This window comes from Cibotium barometz, chromosome 17, assembly GCF_041138505.1.
Source record: "Cibotium barometz isolate CiBa-2024 chromosome 17, ASM4113850v1, whole genome shotgun sequence".
In the NCBI taxonomy this organism is placed as follows: domain Eukaryota; kingdom Viridiplantae; phylum Streptophyta; class Polypodiopsida; order Cyatheales; family Cibotiaceae; genus Cibotium; species Cibotium barometz.
The window spans coordinates 50,122,674-50,143,073 of record NC_141062.1 but is presented as its reverse complement, the minus strand read 5'-3'; the positions used below and the strand labels follow the sequence as shown (position 1 = coordinate 50,143,073).

At 44.8% G+C, this 20,400-nt stretch overlaps 1 protein-coding gene across 4 annotated transcripts in view; it reads left to right on the top strand.

Moving 5' to 3' along the window:
- The window catches only part of LOC147630138 (lysine--tRNA ligase, chloroplastic/mitochondrial-like), a 66,813-nt gene that overhangs the window by 18,564 nt on the left and 27,849 nt on the right, over positions 1-20,400 (top strand). For 2 of the 4 annotated variants that reach the window (XM_086811755.1, XM_086811757.1), the window contains exons 2-3: positions 18,878-19,096; positions 20,203-20,314. In XM_086811755.1, the coding sequence (XP_086667881.1) occupies positions 18,878-19,096; positions 20,203-20,314 (331 nt within the window). Of the gene's footprint in view, positions 1-18,877; positions 19,097-19,312; positions 19,520-20,202; positions 20,315-20,400 lie in introns of those variants that run through there. The other 2 variants (XM_086811758.1, XM_086811756.1) reach the window with 2 other exon arrangements.

Sequence of the window (20,400 nt, the reverse complement as noted above, 5' to 3'; positions counted from 1 at the left end):
AAGCCTGGCTGTAGTGTGGAGAGAAGTTGGCCCACGCTTGCTTGCAAAGAGACAAGGCAACGCAGCCAGTGGGTAAACAACCACCAAATAAAGGGTTTAGCCGCCTGTGGGAAGAAGGGCACCTGTAGCAGCACATACGTAGCAATGCCCTGTGAAGATGGCTGGCCCACGTCTGAGAGCAATAGCAGCCGCCTGAAGGAGTGGTAAGCGCAGCCTGTTCTGTAGATTTCAACAGTCGCCTGGGGAAGTAGGCGCAGCAGTGCCTGGTGAAGATGCAGGTTCAGCAGTCGCCTGGGGTAGTAGGCGCAGCAGTAGAGAATATGGCAGCCGCCTGGGGGAAACAGCCTGTAGGAGATGGCGTAGAGGAAGCAGCGCAGCCTGTTGGAGCACAGTGGCAAGTAACCTTCAAGTGGTGGCAGCCGGCTGCAACCAGTAGCCGCCTAAGCACAGCAAATTCAGCAGCCGCCTTGGGGAGAACATGCGCCAGCGTACAGGGGGAGAGTCGCCGGTTGGTGAAAAAATCCACGCCAAAGAGAAGCGATGGTTTTTTTCTACGCTTGAAGGGAGAGATTTCTTTTAATAAATTAAGGTGGAGTTAACTATTGATAATACCCACGCATGCATGTGGGGGATTAGTGGGGGTTGGTGACCATGCCCACCCCCACACACACTTAAAAGTGAGGCTCCCCACCTTGGCCCCAAAGTGGGTGCCCAAAGGGGGTGCCCACTTTTAAATAAGTGTGAACCCCTAACCTTATAAATGAAAGGGTTAGAATTTAAAACATTAAAACAACGTGTACCATATACTTACCACCTGTTCACATGCATTGAAACTCGTCAGAATACAGGGCAGACTTCACGACTCACTGGCAGGCGTCCCCGCTCAGTAAGTAACACGTCAGGCAGGCAAACACACAAATACATGTCATGCGAAAACAGTTACAAGCATGCAAATCATGTGTGCATGTGCAAAAAGTAACATGGACATATCTCCCGTTCATGGAACATGTACAAAATATCTGTCGGCACAGAACTGGCACGACATAAAACATAAAAACCTGGTCTTCCTATGGAGTGACAGTCCCATAGGTAAGACACAGTTCCAGGCACGAGTTTCCCTAGGTGTGACAGTCCCATAGGTAAAACACGGCACGAATACTGGCTCTTCCATGGCGTGACAGTCCCATGGATCGAACACAGTCCAGGTCATACACGGGTGGCACTGATCTGGCTCCCATCCATATGACACCATCCTGCTAACACACGGGTGGCACCAGTCTGGCTCCCGTCCATGTCAGCAAAATACTGGCCTCTTCACATGAGACACCGGCCTGGCCTCAAGTGAACGAGACGCAAAAACTGGAGATGGACCAAATGGTCGGCCAATTGGTGACATCCCCCCGGGCTTCTAAAGAGTTGACCTCAACTTAAAAGCCTCAAGATATGCCTGCAACAATTGCGGATAATCTGCAAAATAATCCTCATTTACCCACTTGGCATCAATAGGCAAATAATTCTTAAACTTCACAAGGTATCTCCTGGAAAGCTTTCCTGCAGGTAGCTTTCTCTCCTTGTGAAAAACAATCTGTTCTGGCTGGAGGATCTCCTCAAGCTCTTCAATTTCTGGCGGATCTTCTGTGACAGGCTCATCAGGATCTGGCCCCACATATTTCCGAAATAGACTCACATGAAAAGCATTGTGAATCTTCCAATGACTAGGTAGAGCAAGCCTGTAGGACACTTCATTGATCTTGTGAATCACCTTGAAGGGTCCATAATAGCGAGGAGAAAGCTTAGGATATGATCCTTCTCGTCCTGGCCTCTTCCGAAGCCTAGCCTTCTCAAATTTGAGCAATACCCAATCACCTTCTTTGACTTCCATGTCCCTTCTATGCTTGTCAGCAGCCTTTTTATGCTTATCCTGAGATCTAGCAATGGCTGTCCGCACCTGACCAAAGGCAACATCCAAGTCATGAACATATTCATCAGCTGCAAAAATCTCATCCTTGGTACGAAGGATGGGTGGCAAGACCACTCTGCCATAAATAATCTCAAACGGGGCCTTTCCTGTGGAAGCATGGATTGTATTGTTGTAGGCAAACTCAACAAGTGGAAGATACTTCTCCCATGCACTCTTTTGATCTGCCACATAACACTTCAACAAATCCAACACGGCTGAATTTGCAGCTTCACTTTGGCCATCCGTTTGGGGATGATAAGCTGATGAAAACTCAAGCTTAGTACCCATATTATCAAACAAAGCCCTCCAAAATAGGCTTGTAGTCCTGGGATCTCTATCCCCAACAATGGATTTAGGCATACCATGATGCTTGAAAATATTAGCAAGAAAAAGCTTTACCATATGATCAGCTTTAATGGTTTTCTTGACGGGCAAGAAATGAGCTTGCTTGCTAAACCTGTCCACAATAGTCCAAACAGCATCATTCCCATGCTGGGATCTAGGCAAATCCATAATAAAATCCATCGTGATACTTTCCCAAGGTTGCGAGGGAATAGGCAATGGCTGAAGCAAACCTGGAGGCTTTTGCCTGTCAAATTTCACCTTTTGGCAAGTGATACATGCACGCACATAAGCCTCAATGTCTTTACGCATGCTTGGCCAAAAGAAATACCTCTCAATCATGCGAGTAGTAGGCATAATACCTCTATGACCAGCATAAGGTGGAGCGTGACATTCATCCATAACCTTTGGACGCAAATCCTTCACCACACATAGACAATTATCCTTCATGAGATAACCCTCATTGATTACATAGCAGATAGATCTCCATGAGAGGCCACTGAGACTGCAGCAATATAAGGCCTCCTAGATAGTGCATCGGCCACCACATTTTTCTTTCCTGGAGTATGCACAATCTGAAAATGAAACATGGAAAGAAAATTTGCCATTCTCATTTGCTTTTCTGAAAGCTTGGTTTGAGATAGAAAGTATCTCAAGCTTTGATGATCTGTCTTGACTACGAATTCAGCCCCAAGAAGGTAGTGTTTCCAAATCTTTAAGGCGTGAATTACAGCCAAGAGCTCTTTCTCATAGATATCCATATGAAGCTCAGCATCATGCAAACGACGGCTCTCGTATGCAACTGCATGCCCTTCTTGATTTAGGACAGCTCCTATGCAATCACCACAAGCATCACATTCAACCACGAATGACTTGTGCAAGTCAGGAACAATCAATACTGGACCACATATGATCGCTTGCTTGAGCTGCAAGAAAGCATCCTGTTCCTTTGAAGTCCATTTGAAAGCAGTTTTCTTCTTCGTGAGATCATGTAGAGGAGTGGCAATCATAGCAAAATGCCTTATGAAACGCCTGTAGTACGAACATAATCCCAGAAAACTACGTACTTGATGTACGTTTTGCAATTCGGGCCAATTCCGAATAGTCTCTATCTTTGCAGGATCCATTGTAACTCCATCCTTGGATACAATATGTCCCAGATAATGAATCTCTGAAAGGAAAAACTCACTTTTCTTGGCATTGACGAAAAGTTTATGCTTCCGTAGCTCTTCGAACACTGTGACCAAATGAGTTCTGTGTTCCTGCTCATTCTTGGAGAAAACCAAGATATCATCAAAGAAGACTCCTGTAAACTTGCGATGGGATCGGAATATCCTATCCATCATACGATTAAAAGTAGCAGGAGCATTGGTGAGACCAAAAGGCATTACCAAGAATTCATATAATCCGAAGGCTGTCCTGAATGCAGTCTTATGGACATCTTGTGGCACCACGCGTATCTGGTGATAACCACTCTTCAAATCAAGTCTGCTAAAGCAAGCCGAACCATCAAGCTTATCCAAGATATCATCAATACGTGGAATTGGGAATCTGTTCTTGATGGTAAGCTTGTTCAAAGCTCTATAGTCCACACACATACGGAATGATCCGTCCTTCTTTTGAACTAGAAGCACAGGAGAGCAGTAAGGTGAGGAACTGGGCTGAACCAAACCTTTCTCTAAAAGCTCGTTTACCTGCTTCATAATTTCTTCTTGTTGTGCGGCACTCACTCGGTATGCGGGTTTGTTAGGTAGAGAACTACCTGGCACAAGATCTATGCGGTGATCTTCGGGCCTTTGGGGAGGTAATTCACCTGGCAATGAGTCAGCAAAACAGTCTTTGAATGCATTAAGAAAATTCAGCCTATCATTAGACATAGCATCCACATTTTGTTGATTTGGCACAAGACTATCACGCACAAAAACCAAGTACGCTGAAAGACTCTTTTTCATTGCTTTATTAATTTGGATGTGTGATACAACTGGGATAGAATCCCCTTCTTTGCCAGCATCAATAAAGTGCATGCGGCCTTTATGCATAAAAGAAATCATATTGGACTTGTAGTCTTTGCGGGGCTCAAGCCTATGGTGCCACGGCTTGCCCAACAATACATCACATCCATTCAAAGGAGCAACTAGGAAATGCTCATTATCAAGATAGCCCTGTATATGAATACGCAACTTCCCAATCAAAGGGGTAACCTGCACCTCTTTACCAATAAATGCAGCTTCGGCTTCAATCTGAGGTCCCATGTTTTCAACCTCAATTCCCAATGCAGCTGCCATTTGCATAGAGATGAAATTGTCAGTTGCAGAGTCATCAAACATGAAGAGTGCGGGCTGATCCTTGATTTGCCCCCAAGCCTTGCAAACCATACGCTCTTTTGCATCATGACGTGTATTACCTTGCACATCAGGAACTGCATGAACATTTGCTTTGGTGTGCTTGTCCTCGTGCTTTGGTTTGCGATCTGGGCATTGCCGAAACATGTGGTCTTTGCTACCACAAGAAAAGCATTTTCCATCCTTAGCATATTGCTCTCTTTGCTCCGGGGTTAATCCAAATTTGTTCTTTCTTGGGCCCTGTTCTTTTGAAGTGTTATTTTCAGCTTTACCACCCTTGTAAGGCTCCCGGAAATTCTTTTTAGATGGCTGTCCGCCCTTTTGCTGATTTGGGGCAGCCTTGTCCTTCGCCTTGGAACCTCCTTGATCCTGCTTGATCTTGAGCACCAATTGCTCTGTAGCAAGGGCAGAAGCTGTGAGTTGTTGCAACGTATGTTTTGGGTGCAATTCAATACCCGATCTATATGCAGGTTGCAATCCAGAACGAAACTTCCTCTTTCTTTCATCCTCAGATATTAGCATGAAGGGAGTCACTTCCAGCAACACTTTCCAAAATTTGTTCACATACTGTTGCACACTCTCATTATCTTTTTGTTCCAGCCTGTCCCACTTTTGAGTGAGGGTTTGCTCCGCGTTGGGTGGCAAGAACTGAGCATAAAATCTGTCTTTGAATTCCTTTCAAGTAGAGATGGGATCCTTGGTGATCTTTTCGGTGATCCACCAATGGGCGGCAGTGCCTTTCAGAAACATGCTAGCATGGCGCACCTTCGACTTTTCTGTAAAGTCCTCATCGCTAAAAGCAATGTTGAACTGTGCCACAAACGCTAACACCTTAGAAGCATCATGTTCACCATGAAAGACATCAAATTTGACAGATTTATCACCTGCTTTGAACTCCTTGAGCTTCCTGGCATGAGGCTCATGGTCCTCTCGTTTTCTTTTCCCCTTATCCAACGGGGTAGCCCTATCTGCATGGGCTCCATGGGCCGTCAAAGAAGCTTCATGGGGCACGGTGGCATGTGCTCCACGAACTCGAAGCTCAGATGCATGTGACTTACCTGCATATGGCATAGTCTCTCCATGAGACAACTCAGAAGGCAAAATTTTTCTGGAAGCAGACCTGTCACCATGAGATACATATCTTGCATGCATGTGACTTTCGTGCCCTCCATGAGCACTGGCATACATATATCTGTCAGGCTTAGTGCCTTGGGGAGAGGATGCATGTCGAGAGGTGACAGTCACCTCTTCCTTTTGCATAAAAGATTTCAGCCTCTGAGATGCGGGATCTCCATGCTTCAAACGAGGTGGATTTCTGAAAATCAGCTCCCCGTCATCCCCCTCTTTGATATCACCTTTGCGAAGGAGATAGGCAAGTGCTAACTCCCTTGGTTTCTTGCCCACTTCACGAGCCATTGATTCAAAGGTTACATCAACCATAGCATCAGCCTTCCTGGCTTCAATAGCACTTTGTAGATGAGGATCTTCATGCAAAAACTTCAATTCTTGCTCTTGAGCCTGCAAAAGTTTTCTCATATGTTCCATTTCAGCTTTCATAGCATCAGGGTCTTGTTCAAGCATAACTGTCTTTCCTGGAGACAGTTGACCCTTGGATTCACTATCAAGAACCTTTTCAAGGGGCTTGTGCCTACCACGCAGGGCATCAGACCCACGAGAAGCACTAGAAGGACCCCTCGAATTTGGCACTTCCAAAGGGTTGCCTTGGCTGTCCATTGTGTTCAAAGTTTGCTAAAAGCGGGATGTCCAGTACACAGGTTCGTTTCCCCACTAGGAAGAGGGAAATAACCGTGCTCTGATACCAATGAAACCGATCCCGTCAAGTGGGAAAGACTCCGCTGGACACCCACACGCTTAATAGCACAACTTTAAAACCACAAATTTGAAATGGACAACTTTAAAACAACTTGAATTTAAATGAACAGAAATGGAAAGATGGACACCAGCACTGGGGCCGGAACGGGCCGACCCCCCCCTCAATATATGATATATTTATTGGGAGTATTTAATGAATACAATGCTCCATGGGTTCTGAGAACCAGATAATGTCCATGTACATATGAAAACAGTACCAAACAAATAGGCTCGGATTTCGATGAAGAAACTCGAAGCAGAACGACCACTAATGTGGCCCAATCGCTACGGTCCTGTGCTTTCACTGGACTCCGCGGAGAGCGCCTCACTGGTGTTCCGAGACCACGCACAAACAGGCGCTCTCGTACTAACGCCTGGCTCTCCCGATCTCAGCACCTTTGGACCGTGGTTCTCCAATAGAGCTTGGACAACCCGGCACTGAACGGGTGTGGCCGTAGAGGGATGAATCCCTTATCAGATTTAAACATTAAATGCTTTACTCAAATCTGAAAATCACTTACTTGTAGATGGTTGATAGAAAACCCATACTCGAAGTATGAAGAAGATGAAAACCACCCTTGATGAAGAAGCAGTTGCCTCGTGGTGAACCACCAAGACAAGAGTCACCGCAAGAGATCACAGCCACCTGCTGTGAAAGAAGGAGAACCTGCTTGGTGGAGAAGCCTGGCTGTAGTGTGGAGAGAAGTTGGCCCACGCTTGCTTGCAAAGAGACAAGGCAACGCAGCCAGTGGGTAAACAACCACCAAATAAAGGGTTTAGCCGCCTGTGGGAAGAAGGGCACCTGTAGCAGCACATACGTAGCAATGCCCTGTGAAGATGGCTGGCCCACGTCTGAGAGCAATAGCAGCCGCCTGAAGGAGTGGTAAGCGCAGCCTGTTCTGTAGATTTCAACAGTCGCCTGGGGAAGTAGGCGCAGCAGTGCCTGGTGAAGATGCAGGTTCAGCAGTCGCCTGGGGTAGTAGGCGCAGCAGTAGAGAATATGGCAGCCGCCTGGGGGAAACAGCCTGTAGGAGATGGCGTAGAGGAAGCAGCGCAGCCTGTTGGAGCACAGTGGCAAGTAACCTTCAAGTGGTGGCAGCCGGCTGCAACCAGTAGCCGCCTAAGCACAGCAAATTCAGCAGCCGCCTTGGGGAGAACATGCGCCAGCGTACAGGGGGAGAGTCGCCGGTTGGTGAAAAAATCCACGCCAAAGAGAAGCGATGGTTTTTTTCTACGCTTGAAGGGAGAGATTTCTTTTAATAAATTAAGGTGGAGTTAACTATTGATAATACCCACGCATGCATGTGGGGGATTAGTGGGGGTTGGTGACCATGCCCACCCCCACACACACTTAAAAGTGAGGCTCCCCACCTTGGCCCCAAAGTGGGTGCCCAAAGGGGGTGCCCACTTTTAAATAAGTGTGAACCCCTAACCTTATAAATGAAAGGGTTAGAATTTAAAACATTAAAACAACGTGTACCATATACTTACCACCTGTTCACATGCATTGAAACTCGTCAGAATACAGGGCAGACTTCACGACTCACTGGCAGGCGTCCCCGCTCAGTAAGTAACACGTCAGGCAGGCAAACACACAAATACATGTCATGCGAAAACAGTTACAAGCATGCAAATCATGTGTGCATGTGCAAAAAGTAACATGGACATATCTCCCGTTCATGGAACATGTACAAAATATCTGTCGGCACAGAACTGGCACGACATAAAACATAAAAACCTGGTCTTCCTATGGAGTGACAGTCCCATAGGTAAGACACAGTTCCAGGCACGAGTTTCCCTAGGTGTGACAGTCCCATAGGTAAAACACGGCACGAATACTGGCTCTTCCATGGCGTGACAGTCCCATGGATCGAACACAGTCCAGGTCATACACGGGTGGCACTGATCTGGCTCCCATCCATATGACACCATCCTGCTAACACACGGGTGGCACCAGTCTGGCTCCCGTCCATGTCAGCAAAATACTGGCCTCTTCACATGAGACACCGGCCTGGCCTCAAGTGAACGAGACGCAAAAACTGGAGATGGACCAAATGGTCGGCCAATTGGTGACATCCCCCCGGGCTTCTAAAGAGTTGACCTCAACTTAAAAGCCTCAAGATATGCCTGCAACAATTGCGGATAATCTGCAAAATAATCCTCATTTACCCACTTGGCATCAATAGGCAAATAATTCTTAAACTTCACAAGGTATCTCCTGGAAAGCTTTCCTGCAGGTAGCTTTCTCTCCTTGTGAAAAACAATCTGTTCTGGCTGGAGGATCTCCTCAAGCTCTTCAATTTCTGGCGGATCTTCTGTGACAGGCTCATCAGGATCTGGCCCCACATATTTCCGAAATAGACTCACATGAAAAGCATTGTGAATCTTCCAATGACTAGGTAGAGCAAGCCTGTAGGACACTTCATTGATCTTGTGAATCACCTTGAAGGGTCCATAATAGCGAGGAGAAAGCTTAGGATATGATCCTTCTCGTCCTGGCCTCTTCCGAAGCCTAGCCTTCTCAAATTTGAGCAATACCCAATCACCTTCTTTGACTTCCATGTCCCTTCTATGCTTGTCAGCAGCCTTTTTATGCTTATCCTGAGATCTAGCAATGGCTGTCCGCACCTGACCAAAGGCAACATCCAAGTCATGAACATATTCATCAGCTGCAAAAATCTCATCCTTGGTACGAAGGATGGGTGGCAAGACCACTCTGCCATAAATAATCTCAAACGGGGCCTTTCCTGTGGAAGCATGGATTGTATTGTTGTAGGCAAACTCAACAAGTGGAAGATACTTCTCCCATGCACTCTTTTGATCTGCCACATAACACTTCAACAAATCCAACACGGCTGAATTTGCAGCTTCACTTTGGCCATCCGTTTGGGGATGATAAGCTGATGAAAACTCAAGCTTAGTACCCATATTATCAAACAAAGCCCTCCAAAATAGGCTTGTAGTCCTGGGATCTCTATCCCCAACAATGGATTTAGGCATACCATGATGCTTGAAAATATTAGCAAGAAAAAGCTTTACCATATGATCAGCTTTAATGGTTTTCTTGACGGGCAAGAAATGAGCTTGCTTGCTAAACCTGTCCACAATAGTCCAAACAGCATCATTCCCATGCTGGGATCTAGGCAAATCCATAATAAAATCCATCGTGATACTTTCCCAAGGTTGCGAGGGAATAGGCAATGGCTGAAGCAAACCTGGAGGCTTTTGCCTGTCAAATTTCACCTTTTGGCAAGTGATACATGCACGCACATAAGCCTCAATGTCTTTACGCATGCTTGGCCAAAAGAAATACCTCTCAATCATGCGAGTAGTAGGCATAATACCTCTATGACCAGCATAAGGTGGAGCGTGACATTCATCCATAACCTTTGGACGCAAATCCTTCACCACACATAGACAATTATCCTTCATGAGATAACCCTCATTGATTACATAGCAGATAGATCTCCATGAGAGGCCACTGAGACTGCAGCAATATAAGGCCTCCTAGATAGTGCATCGGCCACCACATTTTTCTTTCCTGGAGTATGCACAATCTGAAAATGAAACATGGAAAGAAAATTTGCCATTCTCATTTGCTTTTCTGAAAGCTTGGTTTGAGATAGAAAGTATCTCAAGCTTTGATGATCTGTCTTGACTACGAATTCAGCCCCAAGAAGGTAGTGTTTCCAAATCTTTAAGGCGTGAATTACAGCCAAGAGCTCTTTCTCATAGATATCCATATGAAGCTCAGCATCATGCAAACGACGGCTCTCGTATGCAACTGCATGCCCTTCTTGATTTAGGACAGCTCCTATGCAATCACCACAAGCATCACATTCAACCACGAATGACTTGTGCAAGTCAGGAACAATCAATACTGGACCACATATGATCGCTTGCTTGAGCTGCAAGAAAGCATCCTGTTCCTTTGAAGTCCATTTGAAAGCAGTTTTCTTCTTCGTGAGATCATGTAGAGGAGTGGCAATCATAGCAAAATGCCTTATGAAACGCCTGTAGTACGAACATAATCCCAGAAAACTACGTACTTGATGTACGTTTTGCAATTCGGGCCAATTCCGAATAGTCTCTATCTTTGCAGGATCCATTGTAACTCCATCCTTGGATACAATATGTCCCAGATAATGAATCTCTGAAAGGAAAAACTCACTTTTCTTGGCATTGACGAAAAGTTTATGCTTCCGTAGCTCTTCGAACACTGTGACCAAATGAGTTCTGTGTTCCTGCTCATTCTTGGAGAAAACCAAGATATCATCAAAGAAGACTCCTGTAAACTTGCGATGGGATCGGAATATCCTATCCATCATACGATTAAAAGTAGCAGGAGCATTGGTGAGACCAAAAGGCATTACCAAGAATTCATATAATCCGAAGGCTGTCCTGAATGCAGTCTTATGGACATCTTGTGGCACCACGCGTATCTGGTGATAACCACTCTTCAAATCAAGTCTGCTAAAGCAAGCCGAACCATCAAGCTTATCCAAGATATCATCAATACGTGGAATTGGGAATCTGTTCTTGATGGTAAGCTTGTTCAAAGCTCTATAGTCCACACACATACGGAATGATCCGTCCTTCTTTTGAACTAGAAGCACAGGAGAGCAGTAAGGTGAGGAACTGGGCTGAACCAAACCTTTCTCTAAAAGCTCGTTTACCTGCTTCATAATTTCTTCTTGTTGTGCGGCACTCACTCGGTATGCGGGTTTGTTAGGTAGAGAACTACCTGGCACAAGATCTATGCGGTGATCTTCGGGCCTTTGGGGAGGTAATTCACCTGGCAATGAGTCAGCAAAACAGTCTTTGAATGCATTAAGAAAATTCAGCCTATCATTAGACATAGCATCCACATTTTGTTGATTTGGCACAAGACTATCACGCACAAAAACCAAGTACGCTGAAAGACTCTTTTTCATTGCTTTATTAATTTGGATGTGTGATACAACTGGGATAGAATCCCCTTCTTTGCCAGCATCAATAAAGTGCATGCGGCCTTTATGCATAAAAGAAATCATATTGGACTTGTAGTCTTTGCGGGGCTCAAGCCTATGGTGCCACGGCTTGCCCAACAATACATCACATCCATTCAAAGGAGCAACTAGGAAATGCTCATTATCAAGATAGCCCTGTATATGAATACGCAACTTCCCAATCAAAGGGGTAACCTGCACCTCTTTACCAATAAATGCAGCTTCGGCTTCAATCTGAGGTCCCATGTTTTCAACCTCAATTCCCAATGCAGCTGCCATTTGCATAGAGATGAAATTGTCAGTTGCAGAGTCATCAAACATGAAGAGTGCGGGCTGATCCTTGATTTGCCCCCAAGCCTTGCAAACCATACGCTCTTTTGCATCATGACGTGTATTACCTTGCACATCAGGAACTGCATGAACATTTGCTTTGGTGTGCTTGTCCTCGTGCTTTGGTTTGCGATCTGGGCATTGCCGAAACATGTGGTCTTTGCTACCACAAGAAAAGCATTTTCCATCCTTAGCATATTGCTCTCTTTGCTCCGGGGTTAATCCAAATTTGTTCTTTCTTGGGCCCTGTTCTTTTGAAGTGTTATTTTCAGCTTTACCACCCTTGTAAGGCTCCCGGAAATTCTTTTTAGATGGCTGTCCGCCCTTTTGCTGATTTGGGGCAGCCTTGTCCTTCGCCTTGGAACCTCCTTGATCCTGCTTGATCTTGAGCACCAATTGCTCTGTAGCAAGGGCAGAAGCTGTGAGTTGTTGCAACGTATGTTTTGGGTGCAATTCAATACCCGATCTATATGCAGGTTGCAATCCAGAACGAAACTTCCTCTTTCTTTCATCCTCAGATATTAGCATGAAGGGAGTCACTTCCAGCAACACTTTCCAAAATTTGTTCACATACTGTTGCACACTCTCATTATCTTTTTGTTCCAGCCTGTCCCACTTTTGAGTGAGGGTTTGCTCCGCGTTGGGTGGCAAGAACTGAGCATAAAATCTGTCTTTGAATTCCTTTCAAGTAGAGATGGGATCCTTGGTGATCTTTTCGGTGATCCACCAATGGGCGGCAGTGCCTTTCAGAAACATGCTAGCATGGCGCACCTTCGACTTTTCTGTAAAGTCCTCATCGCTAAAAGCAATGTTGAACTGTGCCACAAACGCTAACACCTTAGAAGCATCATGTTCACCATGAAAGACATCAAATTTGACAGATTTATCACCTGCTTTGAACTCCTTGAGCTTCCTGGCATGAGGCTCATGGTCCTCTCGTTTTCTTTTCCCCTTATCCAACGGGGTAGCCCTATCTGCATGGGCTCCATGGGCCGTCAAAGAAGCTTCATGGGGCACGGTGGCATGTGCTCCACGAACTCGAAGCTCAGATGCATGTGACTTACCTGCATATGGCATAGTCTCTCCATGAGACAACTCAGAAGGCAAAATTTTTCTGGAAGCAGACCTGTCACCATGAGATACATATCTTGCATGCATGTGACTTTCGTGCCCTCCATGAGCACTGGCATACATATATCTGTCAGGCTTAGTGCCTTGGGGAGAGGATGCATGTCGAGAGGTGACAGTCACCTCTTCCTTTTGCATAAAAGATTTCAGCCTCTGAGATGCGGGATCTCCATGCTTCAAACGAGGTGGATTTCTGAAAATCAGCTCCCCGTCATTCCCCTCTTTGATATCACCTTTGCGAAGGAGATAGGCAAGTGCTAACTCCCTTGGTTTCTTGCCCACTTCACGAGCCATTGATTCAAAGGTTACATCAACCATAGCATCAGCCTTCCTGGCTTCAATAGCACTTTGTAGATGAGGATCTTCATGCAAAAACTTCAATTCTTGCTCTTGAGCCTGCAAAAGTTTTCTCATATGTTCCATTTCAGCTTTCATAGCATCAGGGTCTTGTTCAAGCATAACTGTCTTTCCTGGAGACAGTTGACCCTTGGATTCACTATCAAGAACCTTTTCAAGGGGCTTGTGCCTACCACGCAGGGCATCAGACCCACGAGAAGCACTAGAAGGACCCCTCGAATTTGGCACTTCCAAAGGGTTGCCTTGGCTGTCCATTGTGTTCAAAGTTTGCTAAAAGCGGGATGTCCAGTACACAGGTTCGTTTCCCCACTAGGAAGAGGGAAATAACCGTGCTCTGATACCAATGAAACCGATCCCGTCAAGTGGGAAAGACTCCGCTGGACACCCACACGCTTAATAGCACAACTTTAAAACCACAAATTTGAAATGGACAACTTTAAAACAACTTGAATTTAAATGAACAGAAATGGAAAGATGGACACCAGCACTGGGGCCGGAACGGGCCGACCCCCCCCTCAATATATGATATATTTATTGGGAGTATTTAATGAATACAATGCTCCATGGGTTCTGAGAACCAGATAATGTCCATGTACATATGAAAACAGTACCAAACAAATAGGCTCGGATTTCGATGAAGAAACTCGAAGCAGAACGACCACTAATGTGGCCCAATCGCTACGGTCCTGTGCTTTCACTGGACTCCGCGGAGAGCGCCTCACTGGTGTTCCGAGACCACGCACAAACAGGCGCTCTCGTACTAACGCCTGGCTCTCCCGATCTCAGCACCTTTGGACCGTGGTTCTCCAATAGAGCTTGGACAACCCGGCACTGAACGGGTGTGGCCGTAGAGGGATGAATCCCTTATCAGATTTAAACATTAAATGCTTTACTCAAATCTGAAAATCACTTACTTGTAGATGGTTGATAGAAAACCCATACTCGAAGTATGAAGAAGATGAAAACCACCCTTGATGAAGAAGCAGTTGCCTCGTGGTGAACCACCAAGACAAGAGTCACCGCAAGAGATCACAGCCACCTGCTGTGAAAGAAGGAGAACCTGCTTGGTGGAGAAGCCTGGCTGTAGTGTGGAGAGAAGTTGGCCCACGCTTGCTTGCAAAGAGACAAGGCAACGCAGCCAGTGGGTAAACAACCACCAAATAAAGGGTTTAGCCGCCTGTGGGAAGAAGGGCACCTGTAGCAGCACATACGTAGCAATGCCCTGTGAAGATGGCTGGCCCACGTCTGAGAGCAATAGCAGCCGCCTGAAGGAGTGGTAAGCGCAGCCTGTTCTGTAGATTTCAACAGTCGCCTGGGGAAGTAGGCGCAGCAGTGCCTGGTGAAGATGCAGGTTCAGCAGTCGCCTGGGGTAGTAGGCGCAGCAGTAGAGAATATGGCAGCCGCCTGGGGGAAACAGCCTGTAGGAGATGGCGTAGAGGAAGCAGCGCAGCCTGTTGGAGCACAGTGGCAAGTAACCTTCAAGTGGTGGCAGCCGGCTGCAACCAGTAGCCGCCTAAGCACAGCAAATTCAGCAGCCGCCTTGGGGAGAACATGCGCCAGCGTACAGGGGGAGAGTCGCCGGTTGGTGAAAAAATCCACGCCAAAGAGAAGCGATGGTTTTTTTCTACGCTTGAAGGGAGAGATTTCTTTTAATAAATTAAGGTGGAGTTAACTATTGATAATACCCACGCATGCATGTGGGGGATTAGTGGGGGTTGGTGACCATGCCCACCCCCACACTCACTTAAAAGTGAGGCTCCCCACCTTGGCCCCAAAGTGGGTGCCCAAAGGGGGTGCCCACTTTTAAATAAGTGTGAACCCCTAACCTTATAAATGAAAGGGTTAGAATTTAAAACATTAAAACAACGTGTACCATATACTTACCACCTGTTCACATGCATTGAAACTCGTCAGAATACAGGGCAGACTTCACGACTCACTGGCAGGCGTCCCCGCTCAGTAAGTAACACGTCAGGCAGGCAAACACACAAATACATGTCATGCGAAAACAGTTACAAGCATGCAAATCATGTGTGCATGTGCAAAAAGTAACATGGACATATCTCCCGTTCATGGAACATGTACAAAATATCTGTCGGCACAGAACTGGCACGACATAAAACATAAAAACCTGGTCTTCCTATGGAGTGACAGTCCCATAGGTAAGACACAGTTCCAGGCACGAGTTTCCCTAGGTGTGACAGTCCCATAGGTAAAACACGGCACGAATACTGGCTCTTCCATGGCGTGACAGTCCCATGGATCGAACACAGTCCAGGTCATACACGGGTGGCACTGATCTGGCTCCCATCCATATGACACCATCCTGCTAACACACGGGTGGCACCAGTCTGGCTCCCGTCCATGTCAGCAAAATACTGGCCTCTTCACATGAGACACCGGCCTGGCCTCAAGTGAACGAGACGCAAAAACTGGAGATGGACCAAATGGTCGGCCAATTGGTGACAGACTACCATGAGTATATAACATGCACGTTCTTAAAAGGTGAATTTGGGCATGTTCTTGGATTCATCTAGGTATATATATATAGGTTGGGCATGAAGCTTGGACATGAAAATGAAACACAAAGCTTAGATACGGAGCTTGGATTTTGGACTTGGACTTGGACTTGGATTTGGATTTGGATTCATTGGACTTGGGATCCATTGGATTTGGATATTGGATCTGGTACTAGCCCGGTGAGAGATACTTGTGGGTCATCCTCGTGGTGTGCTCGACATCAGAGATCTTGTGCGTCGACATCGACATCGACATCGACGTGGATATCCTACATCGGTATATTTGTTTGTTTTGTATTCATTGATTGTATTGATCCTGGCCAGCATGCCTGTGGATTGTTCTTGAATAAATTTCTGAAAGGGGGCGGGGCTTGTTCCTCGCTCAATGTGGTGTACTGTGCAAGATCTCCATTCCCTTTTCTCTCTCCCCCCTCTCTCTCTTTATATTTTTATCTCTTGGACACGTGGTTGAATCCTTGGTGGATTGGTGTTCCATTGGGTCTGGTACCTCGTGTACTTGCCTGGAGCACGTCTATTTTGGTATAGTCTCACGAACGGGGATTGTTCATACTAATGCTGCATTGCATAGCATCTTTATATGCTTGCTTGCAATTGAAATTGCATGTTGTTTTCATGCTTGCTTGACCAATGTGTAGTTTCAGGTAAGGGGACATCCGTCTGTGAACCGTGCGTGTGAAACTGTCTGCTGATATGGTTATGTGGTATGTGACAGGTGGTAAGTATTGGTCATAAACCTAGCTTTAGGAATTAGTACTAATTTATAAGTGAGTGTGTACGCACTTCATTAAGTTTTGGGTGACCAAAACTCACTTATAAATTATGACCAGCTCGGTGTTCGCACACATTGATGTCTCGATTGAGGACAACCATGTCTGGCTCGTGTGCAAATGAGCCAGGTCTAAGTGGATGAGAGAGAGAAAGAAAGAAAGATTATATTAAAGAACTACAAAAGACCCAAAAGATATATAAGATTGCAAATGAGTAAATATGATCCATGAATAACTGGATGTCAAATACATGAAAATAAACAAGAAGCGTACACCAGAGAAAACATGCCCATGTACCATGTGGACCTGTGTATACAAAGCTCATCAGATGCCATCCTCTTCTTGATGGTATAAAGTGCAAAGAGAGAAGAAAGAAAGAAAGTTATATTATACATCCTCAAAAGAACCAAAGGGTCTAAGAGATCAAACGGTACTATAAGAAGTACCAAGTAACTGGAAAGTACACTAGCTACCTATGCTAAAAACATGTGGCAATGAAAGAAAGATTTTATTAATGTTTGCTAAAAATCCAATGGGTCTATGTGATTTAAAAGTGGGGTTTTAAAAAGATTTTATCAACAGCTACTAAAAACCCAATAGCTCTATAAAGTATTGCGTATGTTACATGTGTATTATAAAAATGAAAACAACAGTGCCTTAAGGAAAGAAAATGTGAAGTACTACATGAGCCTCACATATACAATATAAAAATGAGGCTCATCATGTGCCATCCTCCCCTAATAGAGTATGCAAGGTGTCAATTTTTACAGGCTGGGGCGGTGCTGCTCTATTGCACTGGAGAATGTTGTAGAGCTAATAGGGGATGGTCTAGACCTCGCGAGTGGTGGTGTTTTCAAAGTATACGCTTACTTCCATTTTGTGTTGGTCAGGTGGTTTGCATTCACAATTTTCCTATTACGATAGTTAGCATACATGTGCTCACGTTTGGCACCCTTGCATACACTCTTATCGCGTCTTTTGTCCCTCTATAAATCAAGGCTCACCACTCGGTTTGCTAAACCCTAAAATTTAAGTTGTCGTAACATGACAGATGCATCTATGTGTTGGAGCTGAATGTGTGTGTCAATGGTACCATGAAAATTGAAACTCTTGGAATATAGTAACAGTTTTTTTGGTCATTTCCTAGCCAAAAGTGCAATAACATTGCTTTTCTCATTTCTATTTGCATTTCCGTTTCTTGTTTCCCTTTGAAGATTCCCCCCCAGCAAATTTTCCTTTAAAGTTTTGATTTTTCCCAAATTTCCTCACCATCTCCTTCCCAATTATGATCCACCCCATGTTTCTCTGCAATTTCTCTCAACTTTTTTTCATGAAATTTTGCAATTTTGCATTTCCATTTCAGTTTCATGCAATTGTGTGCGCCAGGCACACCTCATGTTCGTAATTTCCTCAAGACATTGTCAATATATGTCCAGTCATAGGAGCTTTTTTCAAGACATGGATGTAGAAGACTGCATAGTGGTTGAGTATGATGCGGTACGATACGTGTATCATACGGATACGTAAAGTATGCATTAAGATAAATACTTTTAAGTACATTCACATAAAAAATATAAAAAATTATAGGAAATTGGGTAAAATTGGAGGGAAATTGGGGAAATTGGGGCAAGTATTGATTGGGAAAATTGGGTCAAAACAACACCGTATGTCTTCTCCCATAAGTGCTTCGAAGATGTTATCCGTACGAGTACTGAAAGTACAGAACGGAACGGAAGGCACTGAAGTTATTCAACGGATGAGTACAGGTACTGAATGCAACCATGGAAGACTGGTTGATTTTTTATCCTGGGCAGCATATTGAGCTTGTAGGGAACCTTATTGTTATTCTTCAGCATATGATAAAGGTCTATAAATTTATATGTGGAAGCTGATTGCCTAATGTTTTGAGTTTTCAATTATCAAGTGAATTTTTGTTATTTAAAGAAACTTGGGTGTTTCTCATGTAAATGTGCTGTGTTACCTTATCCACCTTATTTGCATTTTTTCTAGAATCTAGTACCTCTGAAGTACAGCGTAAGTGCTAGATGCCATGAATATTTTCAGATTTAACTCAAATATTCAGGGAGGATGTTTCTCCCACATCAAAATGTTTCAATCTTTTGTGAGCTCTTGGGTTTCAGATAACTTTGATCCATCTATTGTATATGCTTGCCATCTTTTTGACAATTCATGATCTTTTTAGGAGAAAGCTCCCAGGTATTATGGACTATGATGCTTTTTATGCATGCAGGCTGAAGACTTGAGAGCCAGTGGACATGAGCCCTATGCATATTCATGGAAAAGGACCCATACTGCTTTGCAGCTTCAAAACCTTTATAGAGAGCTGATGAGTGGAGAAGAAGCAAATGAGGCGACAGATGTTGTGTCTGTGGCAGGAAGGGTCATTGCACGCCGTGCATTTGGGAAACTCACATTCTTGACTCTAAGGGATGATTTGGGTTCCATTCAGGTACATGAAAAAATGGCATGCAAAGGCAGACCTCATAGGGCTTACGATAGGGCATATTTTAGCTGGCTTGCTTCAATATTGTGTGCGCATGCATGTGTGTAGGAGGGATGGGTGGGGAGAGGGGGGGACGCCTATAATCTTGTATGCGGGATTCAGCCTTTTTATCAATTCCCATTTTGTCACAAGAAGTCATGTATGCACATATCTACCAGGAGATAAAAAGCCACCAATTTATCTTTAATCTTGTAGTTCTGTGGACTTGAAGTTGCATTTCGGAAAATCCACAACCTAAAAGCAAGGAAGGGGCTCACCCTGAACAAAGAGCACAAGAGTTCTATGCGAGAAGATCAGGAGTAGCTTTCTAGCTGGAAAATGCCACCAGGAAGGCCACTAGATGCTCAGATAGGAGATGTGCATGAGAAGGTAAATGGTTCATGCCCATGCTGTCTGCCACGTGCAGTAGCAGTAGATAATTGCCTCAGTTGGAGAAGAGCTCACATGTGAGGCAAGAGAAGGCTATATGTGCTGCCCTTTAGAAGTTGAAAATTGTAACACTTGCATGGACGCCCTGCATGCGCACAAACACGCACACGTGTTGGAATATATCATCTCCAGAGGGTCTACATCACCTTTTTTCATGCTTGTACTGGTCATGTTATGAGACCCTGCATTGGCATATTTAGCATATATTATTTGGGATTTTTCTACCATTTTTAAGGCATTTTATAGCATTTTATGCTACTGGACAGCTGTTGGCCTGCTACAGCTGGCCGACCAGCTCTCTGGAGGGATATATAAGGGTTCTCACCCTTCCCCTCACTTCTCATCTCATTCTTGCATATCTGCTGGAGGTCATTGGTTGTAGCAACAGTCTCTTATGCTTGTAAGCACCTACGAGCTTCCCTCGTTCTCAGTTTCAGCAATAATCAACTGTTTCCAGGCTTCTACAGTTTGTGCTTTGGGCCTACAACCTGTGCTCTTTCTTTCAGCACGCAGCATCCATAGTCACCTTTGTTTTAATGTCTTAGTGGCTGATTCTTTTGGATATCAAGTGAATAGAATTAGGTTAGTGATCACCTTGTTGAAATTTCTTGTGATTTTGTCAGCTCTATTGTGAGAAAAATGTGCTTCCCAAAGACAAGTATGAGCAATTGAAGAGTTTTCTAGATATCGGTGACATCATTGGTGCATCTGGCACGATCAAGCGGACAGAGAAAGGTATGTTTTCCTTCTTTTAGTAGTCTATTAGTGAACCTTAAAGAAAAGGATGAATATGTTTGGTGTGCATTTTTAAACCTCCATCC